At 31.8% G+C, this 18,732-nt stretch overlaps 1 protein-coding gene across 4 annotated transcripts; it reads right to left on the bottom strand.

The window, feature by feature from the left end:
* Nucleotides 1-9,727: 9,727 nt before the first annotated feature.
* On the bottom strand, nucleotides 9,728-15,870 carry LOC101205845. 4 transcript variants are annotated; one of them, XM_031886430.1, is made up of 16 exons: nucleotides 15,316-15,869; nucleotides 14,274-14,381; nucleotides 13,586-13,645; nucleotides 13,374-13,475; nucleotides 12,929-13,012; nucleotides 12,722-12,840; nucleotides 12,483-12,584; nucleotides 12,005-12,121; nucleotides 11,539-11,604; nucleotides 11,368-11,434; nucleotides 10,951-11,004; nucleotides 10,775-10,864; nucleotides 10,570-10,620; nucleotides 10,455-10,481; nucleotides 10,275-10,366; nucleotides 9,728-10,178 (listed from the first exon to the last, which is right to left on the bottom strand). In XM_031886430.1, the coding sequence occupies exons 1-16, from the start codon at nucleotides 15,334-15,336 to the stop codon at nucleotides 10,124-10,126; spliced, it is 1,215 nt and encodes a 404-aa protein (XP_031742290.1). In that variant the 5' UTR covers nucleotides 15,337-15,869; the 3' UTR covers nucleotides 9,728-10,123. The 4 variants fall into 4 exon arrangements, 3 of the variants coding, with proteins under 3 accessions (XP_031742290.1, XP_031742289.1, XP_031742291.1); XM_031886429.1 differs by lacking the exon at nucleotides 15,316-15,869 and adding an exon at nucleotides 14,509-15,286; XM_031886431.1 differs by lacking the exon at nucleotides 14,274-14,381 and having other exon boundaries at nucleotides 15,316-15,870.
* Nucleotides 15,871-18,732: the final 2,862 nt, after the last annotated feature.

The raw sequence follows: 18,732 nt of genomic DNA on the forward strand, positions 1-18,732 counted from the left end.
GAAAGAGTGAAGGAAAATCTCTGCATTACTAGACGATCAAGCCATGTGCCAGCCTTGATGCAGTACAACTCAGTCAACTAGCTTATGATTAAGGTGAACACCTCTCACTGCCTTAAACGCCACACTTGCTCACCTCTCGGGATGCAAACGATAAAGCTTGGTTAAAAAGATGCATCTAAAAAGTTTTACTTACAAGACTAACAACACTTTTCTTTTAAGGGTGACAACCTCTTGGTGTCATACACCCACAGTTATTCTTCTTTCGGAACAAAAATGATGGAAGTTATCTTGCTAAGGTGAAGTTGTTTCTAACTTCTTGTGCGCGTTAGCCACATCCTTGCTACTTGCTATTTCGAGTAGTTGGCGCTATTCATTGGCCAAATGCTGACTATAGCTCAACTTACACGATATGTGTTATAAGTTGCACTTCTTATCAAGAACTTATCACATATCCAACTTACAAATAACACATTAACAAGTGAACAATAAAGACATGGTGGATTGAAGAGGTATAAACATGCAGTATATTAAAAAATGTAGGCTTTTGGACATTGTACAATACAAACATATATATTGCAAAGAAATATAAAATGGAAAGTAAAGAGGAATGACTTTACAAGATAGGGGAAATGCAGGATGCACTCTTCTCCACTCGAACTCTAAGCTCCCACTTATAGATTGACAAGAGAAGAAGAAGATAGACTTTTACAGACGATGGAAATACTACTCCTTTCGACCTCTCTCTAGGATTTGGCCCATTTAGACTTCCATGATCGGTCCATTCATACATTTGACTTCTCTTGAAGTCGACCACTTTACTAGGTAGGGAAGGAGTTCTTTTATAGGTAACTTTTGGTGGGAAATTCTATTTATTTGATCATGTCAATGTCGAATGCACCATTGTCAAGCCACATCAACTCCAACTGCTACTTTTGTCTTCTAGTGAACTTCCCTCGCATGTTGATGTGGAGCTCGCCTAGAAGTTGTACTCGTCACATGGGATCTTCTTGTGTGAGTTCCTCTGCGATCTACTAGTTGCTTCTTTTGTTCCTATTCTTGGTTTAAGACACTCAAAATAGGATAAACATACATGGGAACTTATGTAGAGTGTATTTATGAGCATTTATGAATTTAAAACATAAGTTACACATTTTGACACACTTACTACACGTTTTGGTCACATTATTCTATCTAAAAGGGTATAATAACTTGTATTTCCATAAGTTATCAATAACATCTTCAAGGCATCCAAGCAAGGACAATCTGTTTACTCAAGTCTTACGTATATATAAATAAAATCAAAGTCTCAACAACACAAGACTATAGCTTTACAAACACAACTCAAGTTGTTCTTACTAGTCTATTATAGACACAATATTTAAGTTGCTAATCATAATTATAGACCATCATGCACAAAATGGAATGAGTTTTTACTAAAAAAATCTTAAATCCAACTTCTAGCAGAGTAGGTGGATTTCTGTTAGGCGCAGAAACTAAAATCTCTGCCTATAAGAAAAATAAAACAATAAAGGGTACTCAAGTCACGTCGCGTCTCACATGGTGAGCAAGGTCTTGTGCAGGGCGGGGTGTAACAATCTTCCTTTCTAACTTCAACTCTGTGATGTAATAGAATACACTCAGTACTCTTATTGTCCTTGTCGCAGTGGGACACACCTGACACTCATGACAATCTAGTTGTCATGGAGTACACTCAACATCAACAATAAAATAATCTTCTTTGTGCACATAATATCATCATAGTCTTAGTTTCAAATCTCAGTCATGCATATATTATCTAACCTTCAAAATATCATAATATTTAATCATGTTTTTCTTTCAAGTATACTTGTTGTCACACCCTGCCCTGCACATGCTCTTACTTGCCATGTGAGACATGGTATGACTTCGAGTATCCTTGAATCGCAAAACGTCAACGACACTCAGCTTGAGGTCCTTAAGCTTTCCTTAATCACCAAGCAACTTTTCTTCATCTTAATTTGTAATTTATGAACAAACTTTAGGCGATAAACACTTATCACAGAAGGTAATGCACAAGTGGTTTCATTCGTGGCTTCCAATAAGAAGATTTGCAGAGACAGAAACATCCACGAAAGTAAGTTTTGACATCTTTGTAATTTAGTTTTGAAAAGCATGCTTAGCCATTATTGTATAGTAAGTTGAGTTTTGTTATCTAAATTAACTTTGCATTTTTGCAATGTAATGGTATTTCAAAATTTCAATTAATTTGAGTTTGATCCTCTGATACGCTTCTGCTGCGTTAAAGTTCTTATTCATGTAATTTCACCACCAATTCCAGCCGTCCAAGCATTATTTTCTCTCAATTTTCTGAGTTCTTATTCTTAGTTTTATGCATTCTTTTCTTTTCCTAATCTTTCTAGCTTGGGTTCTTAGGATTTTCTCTATTTTAATGTATTCTTTAGTTTTAAATTAAGTTATACTGTAATTGTGGATTCAATTCTAATTTATTTGAAGAACTATCATATTGATAGAAGCTTTTGGACATTATGGTTTATGCTTTTTATTGAAATATTTTGTCAAAAGGAATTTGTCGGTTTGGATTATTAAAGACTAAAAAATGTTGTTGCCTATATTTAATGAATATGGGTATATCTTGTTAATCAAACAATGTCTCAGAGATTTTATATTATATAGATTTATCTACAAGATTATATATATATGGCTTTTCGACGTTTTTGCGTGTGTGAAGACGACTAATCCAAGCTTCATTCAAACGAATCTTCTGCTTCATCACATCTATCTGTTGAAGGTATGATACTGTCTATTTGAAATATACATTTATCGTGAAGACCATTGACATATACAGTGAAATATGGGTGATAGAAAATATGAATGAAAATAACATGATTGAGGAGTCAATCCATTGATTTAGAGGAAACTTGAATCTGTCTTCGAAGAGATTCACCGTTACCATCCGGGAGAGCCTGAATTTATATATTTAAGTTGTGGAAATAACTTAATATTTGTAGCTTTAATGTTTAAGTTACAAACTCATGAATCTCAATAATATTTCTTATTTGAGCACAGAAGCTCCCCAAATGTAAGCCATATTTTTCGAACTGGGTTACCAAAGTCTTTTGTGTTATTTGTTGATTGCATGCTTTAGCTAGTTCTGGAGCTAATATCTTTAGGTGCGGCTAAAGGTTAATTTGATTATATTACTTTTTCAATTTGTATCAGAGCGGGTTCTGTATTAATGGAGATAGCCAGAGAAGGAAGTTCAACTACTAGACCTCACATACTAGATGAGAAAAACTATTCATATTGGAGAACTCGTATGACCTCTTTCATCAAGTCTCTTGATGTAAAAGCATGGAAAGCTTTTAAAGTTAGATGGACACAAACAATGGTTACTGTAGATGGAAAATCTGTTCCAAAGTCTGAAGAAGACTGGACGGATGAAGAAAAGCAAGAATCAATAGAAAACTCTTGTACGCTCAATGTTATATATAACTGAGTAGATCTGAATGTGTTTAAATTAATAAACTCCTGTGTTACAACAAAAGACGCCTGGAAGGATCTTGAGGTGGCCTTTGAGGGTACTTCTAAAGTAAAGATCTCCCATATTTTATTATAACCTCTAAGTTTGAGTCATTAAGAATGATGGAAGAAGAAACCATATCTTAATACAATGCAAGGTTTCTGGAAATTGCTAATGACTTGTTCAATCTTGGTGAAGGAATTCCAGAATCTAGACTTATCAGAAAAGTGTTGTGGTCATTACCCATAAGATTTGACATGAAAGTAACAGCTATTGAAGAGTCATGAGACATTACTACAATGTCTCTTGATGAATTATTTGGGTCACTTTGCACTTTTGAATTGTCATATCTGACAAAGAAGAAAGTAAAAGGAAAGGTATTGCCTTTTAATTCATTCATGAAGATGATTCTTGTGAAAAAGGTAAATCATTAAATGATCAGATAAATGAGTCAATTGCAATGCTAACCAAACAGTTCTCGATGTTAGGATTTATGTCTTAAAACTCGTAGATTGTAACAGTTATTGAAGAGCCATGAGACATTACTACATTGTCTCTTGATGAATTATTTGGGTCACTTCGCACTTTTGAAATTACCATATCTGACAAAAACGAAAGTAAAGGGAAAGATATTGCCTTTTAGTCCATTCATGAAGATGATTCCTGTGAAAAAGGTAAATCATCAAATGATCAGATAAATGAGTCATTTGCTATGCTAACCAAACAGTTCTCGATGTTGGAATTTATATCCTAAAATTCATAAATTGTTAATATAATCCATTGACCGTTATTAATAAAGTGTTATTATTGTAATAATTGTTATTGATTAAATTATTAGTTTTGTCTTAATAACTCAAATCCAATAAATTGACATCCTAAGCTGTTTAATGAGTTTTAAAAAGTATGTAGAGACATACAATGATCAATGTTCAAGATCAGCTTAAAGGGTCTATAGTATAGGGATAAGACTGAGTACCTTATCTTGTAAACACTATTGATATGACTCACTTTGTATTTGATACAAACGCAATGATCCAATGCGTTCGTGTAGTTGACCTGCGAGTGAGGGTATCCTATACAATGAGTTTGCATAAGATCAGACCGCAAAATAATAACTACCTGATGTAACTCCGTTAACTAGTTAGGTTTCTATTTCACTAGGATGACATAGGTAACTTAGTCTTAATCCTGACTGTATTATGAACTTCAGTTCGTGAGGGATTGTCCTTTGATTTGTACGGGTGAGAGTGGCCAGATCGTCGACTCAATAAGTTTATCATTTTGGGAATAGGACCGAGTGAGGAGCTAAGAACATAATTATACAAGATGGAATTCACTTCTTCCCTACTTTAGGGTACGTAGATGAATGTTCCCTTAAATGGTGTCTCCAGGTCTTGAACAAAGAGCCCTACCTTCTTTATGGCACGAGAGGGGTTTCTATTTATTAGTAGGACCATAAACAGGTTGTTCATTGGAGGAGCACTGGTATTTAAGGATTAGAGGTAACCCGAGGGTAAAACAGTAAATTGATCCAGCTGGTGTTACGAACACTCGTGAATGACTAACTTATTGTTATTGGTTTATATTCGTAGACACAGAAATATATCTACAGTGAGAAGAGTTTAGTTGTGAGTCTTTAGTGGAGTGTACACATAGTTAACGAATATTGATTAATGTGATTAATGAGTGTAGTCAATTAATCTCATATCGTTGTAGCTTCTGATCTGTAGGTCCATTAGGTCCCCTTCCTAGCTCGTAAAGAGTTGTGAGATTGATAAACTTTATTATATAAATTTAATTTTGGATATGATTCAAAATTAATTTATGAGAGATAAAATATTTAAATGAGTTCAAATATTAATTTAATGTGAATTGGATTCATATTAAAATTATTGGTTACGAGAGAAACTTATATTTGAATATGATTCAAATTTAATTTAAGTTAAATATAAGATATTTAATTTAGCTATTAACTAACTGGAGAATTAATTAATAATTTAGTTCATTTAATTAAATTTATAAGATATTGGAGAGATATTCATTCAAATAAGATTCAAATGAAATATTAATTAAATATAATTTAATTAATTATATTAATTTAAATCTATAAGATATTAGAAAGATATTCATTCAAATAAGACTTGAATGAAATATTAATTAAACATGATTTAATTAATTATATTAATATAAATCTATAAGATAATGGAAAGATATTCGTTCAAATAAGATTTGAATGAAATATTATTAAATATGATTTAATTAATTATTAACTAATTGATTAACCGTTAATTAATTAGTAGATTTGATAATAGAATCTCATGATTCTCTCTTACTTCTCTATTCATATTCCAAAAGTGAAAGATAGTTATAAATACCTAGAAGAAAGCCGCTTTTTTTAACGAATTTATCAAGAAAAAATAAAGTTAAGGCTTTTGCTTTGCAAAAAGAAAAGAGTTTCTTCCAACTACCTCTAAACTTTTTTCCATTCCAATTGGTTCCCACAAACCAATCTCATCCCAGATAATAGGAAGGTCTTCGACGGGTGGTGTATCCAATTCGGTGGTTTGTAGATTCAGAGACGTCATTAAAAGTAAGTTCTTTGTATCTTGTAAATTAAAAGTATGCTTAGTTTTTATTTAGAATTTTGATTCTAATTTTTGCCAATGTACTGGTATTTTAAGATTCCCAAAATTAATTTGAGGAACGGTTCTTTAAATTCTTCTGTTGCCATAAGACTTTTATCCCTTCAGAGCATATTTGTCCAAGGCGTTGTTTGTGTATGGTTGCATGTCCAAGCGTCCCCAAACCATCTTATCTTTATGTTTTGTACTTAACTTAGTCTATTGCTTTCCTTTTGATGTCACTGACCTAGAGTGTGACATTTCGTACTTTTAATATGCAAGTCTGTCAATCCTAAAAAAGTTTTAAATGTACTATAGATGAGATATACTTGTTGAATCTCCGATCAAGCCTTGTTGTTCTCTTTGCAATCCAAGTTTTCTTTACAATTGACAATCTTCAATGTTTTCTTTCATGATGTTTTAAATGCTTTTCTTTCTCTCTCATATTTTATAAAACCAATTTCTCTTAAAGCATAAAGTGAGGCTACATCATACCGTGAGTTTGTCCACGACTTTCAGATTTAATACTACTAACTTGTTCATAGAGTTAGAACAATTGTTGCACAATCCTTGTTTTGTGTTTGAAAAATTAAGATTGTGACGAGTGGTATTAGAGCTTTGTTAGCTCCTTGGCTAAGCGAGAAGCAATTATGTCGGCAATGAAACAATTGTCGAAGTCACAATTTGAGCGGTTGACTGAGATTGAAGAGAAATTCTTATATGAGAGAATTGACAAGAAGCAGTGCTGAAGCCGAGTACATGGCTATGAGTTTGAGAATTTGTAAGTAAATCTAGTTTCAGATGGTGTTATCTGATCTTCTTCAGGACTATGAGGTATCTATGAAATTCTTCTACAATGATGAGGTTGCTATTAGCATCGATAACAATCCAGCTCAACATGATAGAACCAAATATGTGGAGATTGATAAACACTTTATTGAAGAAAGATATAATAATGGTAACATTTGCATTCCTTACATTCTTTCAAACCAACAAATTTATGATATACTCACTAAGGGGCTTCTCAAACAAAGTTTTGGTTTTTGCGTCAACAAGTTGGGTCTTATCGACATTTACGTCCTAACTTGAGGGAGAATGTTAGAATTAGTGGACTTGTTGTATGTTGAAAGCCTAAGGATTCTTTGGTATTTTATGTAACCTTAATTAGTCTTTCCTTTTTTATCTTAGACTCTCGTTGCCTATTAATCTTCCCCCATTTAATTGTTTGTGAAATAAAATAATAACAAGAAAACTCCCTCATCTATTTTCATCATGTACTACAGTTTCACATAAATCTTGTGTTAGTTAATTTTTGTCGTTATTTTCAATACTTCCCACTAAGAAACACATTAGACACTAGAGATGTGTTTGGCGTGCAGGTTTTGAATCAAATGCCTCAAAATTAAATGCATGTGAGATTATTTGATGGGGTTCTGATGCCTGAGTAGTACAAATGTCTGTGTTTGGGGTGTAGTAATTGGAAATCTAAATTTTGTATGTCTTTGTTTGGAGTGTTGATTTTGAATTCATGGGTTTAGTTAATTAGTTTGGATTTTTTTTTATTAACGGTACGTCCTAAATTTATTTTGTATCAAATTTTTAATGGAACCTTTTTATATATATCTTGTATCTCTAATTCAATTTCTTGACTTTATTGATTTTAATGAAACTAATGTAAAAACGAAAAACTTTAATATTAGATAACAATAATTTTGATTATAGTTGCATTAACATGAATGGTCTAAGTAGGAATATTACAAACCATTCACAAAATGTAACAAATCATTATCGAATGAAGTTTACGAAATTTTTAGTCAAGCAACATTAAAAATGGTCTAATATGTTTCAAAATAAGCATAACCAAAAAGGTCATGCAAAATCGAAAGTCAAGTAGAGTCACATTTAGTCATATTTATGGTTGTCTTTTATGACACACATACAATGTATTTTAAACCACTTTTATCAAAAGAGATCTAAATAAAAATGAGTTTTTTTTTAAAAAAAAATATTTTTTCTTAAGTCAATTCAAATAAGTCTTTAAGTCTTCTAATTAAATTGACTAACAAAAAATAAAAGAAAAATGTTATTAAATTAAAAATAAACCATGGTATATATGTGATATATAATTACAATTTTCACTATATTATCAATATATTAATATTTGATTTATACTCGAGATCACAATATATAGGTCATTAATTTTCACTTGAAAAAATATAACAAAATAAACAAAATCTCCTAAAATGAAGAAAAAAATAATTTTAAATAAGGAACAGAAAAGATATAATTAAAAAAAATCTAATAATAATAGTTATAAAAAAACTCAAATGGCAAAGAAAATAAAAGAATAAAAAAATGTGTATTTAAAAAAATATTATTTTGATTAAATCAAAGGCGTATATGGAATGACTCAGATAAAAAAGTTTTCAAATTTTCATTTTTATTAATTTTCAAGATTTGCAGCAATTGTAAAAGTGGTGGTCGGACGTTCGTCGATCGAGTTTATCAGAAATCACACTAGTGGTCGATTGACAATGGTTGCTAGGGTGGTGTTTGGAGTTGGTTGATGAATTTTCTAAATTGAATTAGAAAAAAAAATGTAATCCATGGACTTGAATATTGTTTACTATTCAATCCCATGGGAAAGAGTGGAGGAAGCCTTAGTGAAGACAATCAACGGTCACCAATTTTAAGACAATTGGTTGGTCGTTGACCATCATAGCAATCAGTCGTCAAGGATTATGGCTATTGATCATTGACCACCGCTACGATCGTTTGTTAATAGGCATGATATCGATAATTAGCGATAATGATTGGTTGTCGTCGATCAAGATGTTCATCCCACGACAGTAACGTTCAAAGTTGTAGGTCACAAGCAATCAAGATCGATCACCGACAATCAAAACGAATGATAATCAACGGTCAAGACGATCTAGAGCCGACGGTTAAAATTATCAATTTTTGTGACTGTCGATCAATCATTGTTGTTGATCGTAAAATTGGCTAACAATTGTTGCTAACGATTATTGATAAGACGTTGAAGTAAAAATTTTCTAAAAATTATGACATTAAAAATAAAACTTTTAAAAAGAACATATTCCAAACTCACGGGTTTGGAATCTTAATACTGAAGAATCTTATTCCAAGTGGACAAACATCAAAAATGCCAAAACCCCTAATTCCAAACCCGTGGGTCAAACACTCTCTAGAAGTGAATAAATTCTTCAATCGAATTCACTCCTTCACAAGTAAAATTTCCACACGCACAACTAGGTCGTTATGAAGTGTATCCATCTCATAGACTTATGTATTCATCTCAAAGACTTTTGAGTTTTACATAAGATCTAACCAGATTTTTCGTGTGGAGTTTTAAAAACTAAAAGAATACTAGAAAAATACCTTTAGAAACTGAGTTGAAAATCCAGGAAACTACAAAATTGTTGTTTCAGGCACAAAACGAAATTATCACAAGTGAAGAGAGGGTCTGTAGCCAACACAAGATTAGATGTATTGCTATAGAGGATTTTAGATGTTGGTTCGTGGAAGCCATGATGCAAAAGAAAGGAAAGAGATGGAAAACCATATAAGCACTGATACCGTATTGAGTTGAGAAGAAATGAGGGTAAGTACATTTGATGTCTTATCTAATTCTCCAATAAATGTATTTTTATATAGACATAACAGAATAACAAACACCTAACAAATAATTAATCTAACTAAGACTGAATACTATCCAATACAAGCAAACTTTACATTTACTCAGATTACATGGAAAGTTTTACAAAACCTCATATTTTCAAACTATAATTTCTAGGAAAACTATAATGCATTTACAACAAACCCTCCCAAAAAATAATAACAATAAATAAATAAACAACCAACCTTTTGAAAGACATTATTTTGTATAGAGTAAAAAAAGGCCAAGTTGATTCCAAATGGAAAGCATCGTCCTTGGTTATTTGAATTTGTTGGGTATAAGTTGTTATGAGATATCTTCAATCTTATCCAAGCCTGAATGCTCCAGCTGTGTTTGAGCTCTGTTAATGGAGACTGGAACACCTTCACTTCCAGCTTTATTTCATATGTATGTAAATAAAATAATCAAAATAACAATGGTTGACTTTTGTAATTACGGATAAGGGTCGATCCAACATCTGTCATTCTTTGCTGCATCAGTCCATCGATCCTTGAAAATCTGCATTTCTAAGGAAGATTGCATCCTCACCTACACATTTTAGGATAAATTACAAACCACTAACAACCTACTCAAGATCGGAAAAAAAGAAATACTGGGATTGATTGTAGTAACTTACTTTGACTCTATTATTCACTTGGGGTTCCTGCAAGAATTGAACACTAAGCTAGGTCTTATAATGGAAGAAAATGGAATATAAATTTCGGTGAGTTTAGAGTTTTCAGAAGACAAACCGATCTATCTAAGTTTGATGAGTCTTTCTTCAACGCAGCATCGGAATTCAGCTGCTCGGATGGGAAGGTCAGTTTAGTGCCATAATATACACTGGATAACTTAATGCTAAATGAAAGCTAGAGAAAAATCATAGTAATAGTAAGTGCAACAAATGACCGGTTGAAGTCCTAAAATTCACAGGATGGTTTGACTGAAGAACTTTACCGCGTTGTCATGGGAAGCACCAAGCGTTGGCAGTCCTAAATGTACTATGTATTCTGCATCAACGACACCAACTTTTTTTGTTCGGTCACCCTAAAAGAGAATCCATAATTACAAACTCAACAAGAAAATAATGGCTTAAAAGCCAAGTTATCGTAATGGTTTAGTATGAAATTTACTTGTGCACAGTAGCCAAGCTGTCTATCTAATCCCCATGCATGGATCAAGTCATTCTGTAAAGCAGAGAGAAGGTAATAGCCGTGTATTTTGGCATTAAATTTCTGTATACATGTGGATAGTTGAAATTTTCACACAAGGAGTGAATCAAATTTAAACATAATACTTTAAACTTAGTGGTACTGTCATTACATATAAACCCCAGGTCGTGGATGTGAGACCGAACCATATAGCTCTCAACACCTATGTACTGATCTCAGGTAGTTCAAGAGCAAACAATATCCTTTGGAAAACATTTTTGAGATTTAAAACATTTATGCTCTTTCAAAAGATTAGTCTTACAAAATAGTTTAAAGATAATTTCTACTCCTACTTTTGAGATGTATTCTTTGAATCTCAGTCAATAGTAGTTTATTTACCTGAATCATATACCATGTGCATCTCCATCCTGCCCTTGAGAACACAGGAGCCATCATTTCAACCCATCTACATCAAATTTATTAAATATATACAATTTATTAACCTGTTTGAATCCAATATTAGAAAAATTAGAAAAACCCCGTCATCGAAAGGATCAATAATACTTTTACCCTGTGCATGGAGGACCTGTGCTATTAGCATAGCACCGTCCAGCGCCTTTGAAGTTATAAAACCTTCTGTTTGAAAATTAAAGAAAACTGGTCAACATAAGTACGGGTGAATTGAAGACTCAATACGCAGTTCAGCAAAAATAAAACCGGAGAACATGACATTTTAGATGTGACAGATTAATGGGAAACAATTTGGAGGGTGAGAAAACATCATTATAGCATTTAATAGGTCTCTGAAACCTAAAATAGACATTTCTTTCAAGTAAACTTTGTGGAACCAATAAGAGGCTAGCTCGAAAGTTCAAACTCAACCATTGCGGAAAATGACTATTTTTTGTTCAATGTGAAAACCCATAAAGTTTCTACTGAATGCATATAAGTTGTCTAGACTCATGGTCTCAAACAATAGCAATATAACGGTAAAAGTACAAAAGATCAGTACAAAAATACCATGTACAAAACTGACCTGTGAACTTTCGATCCTGTTTTGCGTGCAGTAAGCGGCTGGTGCACCTTGGACTTAACAGGATCGAGAGCTGGTTGTGATATCTCAAGCCCCTCCTCCTTGAGGATTGATATATATCTGACATAGTTTTATATGAAGGAAAGAAGATATAGCAGTGAAATTGAGTAAAAGAAATAACAAACATATATAACGTATAGAAACTAAATTGTTAACATACTAATGTCTATAGATCAAATTCTTTATAGGTTTGAGAATATAAAAACTAAACTGTGACATCATAAAACTAACTAGGACTAGCTAAATTATTTCTTTTATGGAAGTTTAGGAAACAAAGGTATGTTTTACCTGTAAAGCATGATATCATATGTTAAAACAAAAACAACTAAAACTTCTATAACCAGGAACATCAAATTCAAATTTAACATATCATAAGAGATTACCATTAACTCAACAAACTTGAAAGGACAAAAATACCTACCGTTTTGGGTCAAAATAATCAACGCCAAGATCCTCATCCCAGAGAAATATATAATTATATTCAGCAACTATATCTGGATGCAAGAAACGCTTGGCAAACCACCTATGCCATAGAAAGTTGTATTCCAATTATATTTCCAATTTAAAGTGTAAAGAAGGAAGCAACTTCAAGTCGGTGTAATACATATGATCAAGAGATTGAAACTGAACATAATCATCAATTTCAGAAGTAAATATTACCATTTTGTTTGATTTAATGCAGAGACATGTAGTGCACGAGAATACCATGCAAATTCCCTCCATTCATCCACAACACCATCGTAATGAAAAAGAATCACGTCGAAATCATCTTGAGGGAACTGAAAATGAAAAATATGTATTAACAAGCAACTAAGGGAACAGATTGCTAAAAAGATGTAATAAAGAATAAGGGCATCAAATCACAACCTTTTCAATAATTTTTGACACTACATGTCTCTGTTTGATTCCAACAGCAATTGCTAATAAGTTCTTGGAAACCTTCGGCTTTTTCTGGCACAAAACATATTTTTAATTAACAGTGATGAATTAGATCATCATTTTTCGGCCCAAATAATAAATACTTGTAGTTTTTATATACAGATTTTGTTTATTCATCAACCAAGTTGTATATAAGTGAAATAGTTGGAATGTACTATTAAATGAATTAACCAAGCCATGTACTTGATTGAAACAGAGTACTTATCTTAAATCATTTACCAACAAATCATGAAAACTGAAATTTTAACTTCCCACTCTTAATATAAGTGAACTGAACACTCTATTCAAACATAAGAAAAATTACATTTCATTGGACAAAAGAGGTTCATATCAGAAATCTGGTAAGCAAGATTTCAATCTACAAATCACTTACATTTTGTAAAGACGAGCCCCAAAGAGGCTGAAATTCAAAGTTAGATGTTTTACTAATGATTCCTTCTGGTAAAGACTCGCTCCCAGGAGGCCTGCATTGATTCTACGAAGCAAGGAAGATGAGGTGGGAGCGAAGGATTTAGAAAACTTATTAAACTAGAACAAAAGTCAATGATAAACCATAAAAAGAACTCAGGGTTTGACTAGACGAACCTTGCATGTGCTGGATTTTACATTTTGGGCAGAATAAAAAACCTCCCATCTAAAACTTCCCTGCAAGTTTGTCAAATATCCATTATGGACTCATTTCGAATGATGATCCTATCGTTATGACTTGAATGCATGATGATATGTGCTAACAAGAATGGCTATAAAATCTTAAATCACCTATTGACCCAAAAGCTTAAGCTGATGGGTGAAGACAAATTTAATATTATATCATCTAACATAAACTTATAATCTACATAAGAATAACACTTTGGGCATAATAATACCCAGTGAGACAATACAACAAATATTAACCCAATGACTATCAATTGAAAGGAGATTAACAACTCATAAACAAGCATTCTTCCAAGAGCAGAGGACTGGTGTTAATTCGGATTTTTACTTAACCATTGAGCAATCTAGGGCCTATATTCAAGAAATATAGATGGTGAATGCACGGTAGTCTGCAAAGCCAATGCTTTAGATGCAGGATCAAAATTTTGAAAGCTGTAAGAAAGCTAATTATTTGAAATCCAACATGAAGATGATCAACTCAATCTCAGCACTACGAATATTATTAACCTCAACCACACCTTGAACCCATTAACTTAACCTTCAAGATATTCTGCCGATGTCATATCTATGCATACAGCATGCTACAAGAATTATGGAAAACTATGCTTCAATTTTCTACCTTTGTAATAAATTCATTTGCAATGAAATAAACTCCAGCACCAAGTAATAAGGCAGCAAAGAAAGTATAGATGCGCAATCTATTCTTTGCGTCTGATAGTATGGAATTCTGAAATATGGAAAATGAGTTAAACGAGAAACATTCAAATTATGCAAATAAAAATGAAAAAAATAATGATAGGAGTTATCTATTTGATTTAGAGAGCCATGGAGAGGGGCAAAGTGCTTTCAATAACTTGTAAAAATAACAAACCAATATTGCAGCAACAATATTGGAGAAACTGCAATTTTGATAGCTTCCAAAGATTCTGATTGCCAATTCTCCACCAAAAATCAAAATTAAGTAACAACGTCATATGCAATTCTGAAATTATTCATCCCCATTAAGAAGGTTGACAAAATTAAATTCTTCAAATCTCAAATTCCTAAGTACTTGTGTTTTAGGATTTTTTCTCCTTTTTGTATAGGAAGGAAAAAAAAACAAAGAATAATGGTAATAGTATACTTGCCCAGTAGAAATTACAAGCTTCTAAGTTGAAAAGTGGAGTTACAACAACCCATGAACTAGAATTGAGTTGAGAGAGCTCAAAAATACAGTTCAAAAATTAAATTCAACTCACTATTGCTACCCAAAATGATCCTCTACTCTCTAATGCCTACCAAAAGAAGCAGAGCAATATGAAAAAAGGAAGACACATAAAACTTAATGAAGTGAGTATCAAAATCCAAGAGATCAAACCAACAACAACCCATTTGAAAGATTAAAACAGCAATAAAGGCATTCAGAAAATCAATACAACAGTCAATTTCCCTCTGTCTCCAAACAAATAACCGCAACCCAGAAATTCCAAATTCGAAATTTAAAAGCCAAATCTCAAAAGAAGAGCCCCAGAGTCCTAAAGCACCAGAAAGCACAAAAAGGATAAAATAAGGACGACCCAGAAAAAAATCATCAAAGAAGAGCAAAATAAAGAGGCATAAGGCAAATGGGTTACACAAAACAAAGAGCAAAAGAATAAAAAAGGAAAGGTGAGAGATGTTACAGAAGCGAAGGCTTTGATCATGTTGATCCAAAATCGTGGAACATGCAGACAGAAAAGCAAAGAACAGAGAAAAGAAGAGGGGATTCCCTAATTTAGTGATGTTGAAATTGAGATTTCTAATTTAGATTGGTAATGGGAAAGTAAAGTGAAAATGATGAATATTCAGAGGGAAAGCAAGGAATATGAGAAGGTTTGAGAAAAGGGGAAAGGTGTTGAACAGAAGAGCAGGGCAAGAAGTACCAATACCCATTGAAACAAAATCAAAGTAATTTAACGTTTTTTAGTTTTCTTTTTTTCTTTTTGTTTGGGTTGAAGTTAAAGAAGGAAAAGGGTAAAGAGAGGGCGTTGAGTTGAGGAGGAGGAAGAAGAGAAGTAGCTATGGAGTTTCGTTGTGGACTAAAAATATAGGAAACACAATATAAAAGAAATAAAGGAAGAAGAAGAAGAAGAAGAAGGAGAAGGAGAAGAATGAAGAATAAATAAGAAATGGAATTTTGTTTGAATGTAGTTTAGAGACTGTCATGCCTTGTGTCTTTTTCACAGCTCACAACCTTTGGCTTTTGCCCAATTTTGCTCCTTTTTTTTCTAATAACAACAATACTTAAATAAATGATTGTAAGAAGAATGTCGATGCGTAGTGGGAGGCGTGCGTTAGTGCCCCTTATTTCTTGCGATCGTGATTTTATTATTGTACATTCCTCTTTCTTTTCTTCTTCCTTCCTTTCTTGAAATTTTGTCTTTTAAATTTACCTACGTTTTTTAGTTTAACAATGCCCATATCATTTCTTTTTTTCTTTCAAAATATATCTCTCAAATTCAAATTTGGAGAATATTTAAAATAACACATCACTTTCGTAAACTTTTTTAAATATTAATAGTTCAATTAACACACAACTTTAGTTTTATTATCAATTTGATTCAATCACCTACGACATTTTATAAATTAAGATTTGATAATGTTTGCTTCATTCAATTAGAGGAATAAACTCTTTTTATTAATACTTTATAGTTACAAATTTAACGATTAGATTCAAAGTAATTAAGCATATAACAATATTTTAAAAATTTTGCAAATATAGCAAAATTTATCAAATTATATTAATGATACAAGACTATGTTGTAAATATTGTTCTATCACTGATTGATCATACGAGTCTATCAATGATACAAGTCTATCAGCGATAGTTTTGCTATATTTACAATTTGTTTTAAATACTGTTTTATCCTTAATTATTATTTCTTAAATGGTCATCAATTACTATTATAATTACCCTACTTTAAATGTAGTATGTAACAAATTACAACGTCATTACCATATCTACATGCCAAATAAGTTATACTCAATTAAATTATATTTAGTTTTTGAACATGATAATTATATATTGGCATATGTTTGTAATAAAAGAGAAAATATTGGATATATAAATATTAGGGATTTTTTTAAAAATAGTAAATTTTATTACAACCAATTTTTCGTATAAATATTTTGTTAAATATTTTATTTTTGAGAAAGAGAATGAGATAATATAAGAAAGATGAAACAAAAAAAATGCATACGCTTTTTAGGATAACTCTTTAGTTGTTGTTATTATTATTTTCTGGAAAATTATTTCGTTTTTCATTATCATAATGTTGGCTATTGTTCATCCCATCTTATCCCGTACAATACTTTTGTCTTGTGTTTAGGTGGTTGGCAGGCTCTTCTTTTCAAATATACCATATTTCAAAAATCACTCATTCTCCTAGTTACCACTATACTTTTAAATGTAATTCCACTGCTTATTATGTTATATTATTCTTAATAAATATCACGTTGCAACTAATTGAGTTTTTAAACTTATATAAACGTTATTTGAGTCAAACTTGAACTCAAAACTTCTATAGTTGTATAAATGGTAGCATTTGTACAAAATTGAGTGTTCAATCTATTTATTTATGGTTCGAATTTTGTAAGTTGATGGGTCAAATTTTAATAATTATAGAAGTTGAGTGTAATTTTTACCATTCAAACCTTAAAATTGCAATGACCAATGTATTGAGTTTTTGCAATTTACCCTTTTTAATTTCACTTTCTTTTAAATTTCACAACAATTTTCACAAATAGAAAAAAATGCAAACTTATTTAAGTAACGAAAGGAAAAACACTAATAAACAATATTTTTAGTTGAGGCAACGACAAAATTAAAGGTTTGCTTTAGACAAATAGGAAAAGAAAATTTAATTATTAAAATAAGAAAATGTAATAAAAAAAATAAATGTATGAAATTGTCAAAAATACCCTAATTTGAATTAAAAAGTACAACGTTAAAGAATTCAATTTAGAGAGTTTTTAAACGGTTCAAAAAACACTAAAATACCCTATAACTAAACCAACTACCATGGTAATTGAGATGCACCTACCAGATAATAAGCAAAAATTAAATACCACTCAATATGGTCCTTTACACTTGTGACTAGCTATATATTGCATGTATGTGAGGGAATCCAACGAGTTCCTCCACAGTGAGACAAAGCATAGTTGATTGTACAAGTGAAGTTATTGACAAAGTGAGAAAATTTCAAAGAAATTGCAACTTCATAACGATGTGACTATTGGAAATATGATTGACAACAAACTAGTTGTAGGCAGTTTTATCGTATTCATTCCCATGTGACTAATTTGGCCATAGAATCTTGAATTTCAAATTTAAACACTATCGATCATAGAATATCGTTATTGAAAGTAATGTTCACAAAGTAGAAACAAAAGCATAAAACATGTGTGCTAGTGACTAAGGTCAGTGACCGGGAGAGTGTGATCATCAAAAGTTAGCCAAGATAATGGAATTCAAAGGATTGAACCAAGAATCATAAACATAAGATTGAGAAGGAGAAAAAAAAAGATTTGGGGAGTGGCTAGTTGAAGAAGATGAAAAAGATTAGATTAGGGCTTTTTGTTATATATCCTAATTTATTTAGATCGCTAAAGATTGATGATGATAATTATTATCATTATTGAATGAGAAATTTTGGATCAATCACAAATTGTTTATCTATCAAATTAACGACGAAAAAATTTAATTAATTGAATTTTGGACTAATTAAAAGTTAGACATATGTTCCAAATTGAAGACATAAATTAGTTAATTTTGATAATGCCACATGTTTTCATTATGACCGTTGGATCAACACTACAAGAAAATGGGTATTCAACCGACGCACAAAATCGTCGGGAGATAAACAAAAAAACATCGAAAAAGGATTTTCCTACGCATAAATGCTCGTCAAGATCAGAGTAAAAAAAATGTATCGGAAGTGGATCTCCAGACGCACACGATTACGAAGTCGGGAGATGTGTGTAGGATCTCAACACTTAATCTTGTGCGTCGGAAGATCCTATATATTTTTTCAAAATAATTACATTTCATTATTAAATGA

This window comes from Cucumis sativus, chromosome 5, assembly GCF_000004075.3.
Source record: "Cucumis sativus cultivar 9930 chromosome 5, Cucumber_9930_V3, whole genome shotgun sequence".
Lineage (NCBI taxonomy): Eukaryota > Viridiplantae > Streptophyta > Magnoliopsida > Cucurbitales > Cucurbitaceae > Cucumis > Cucumis sativus.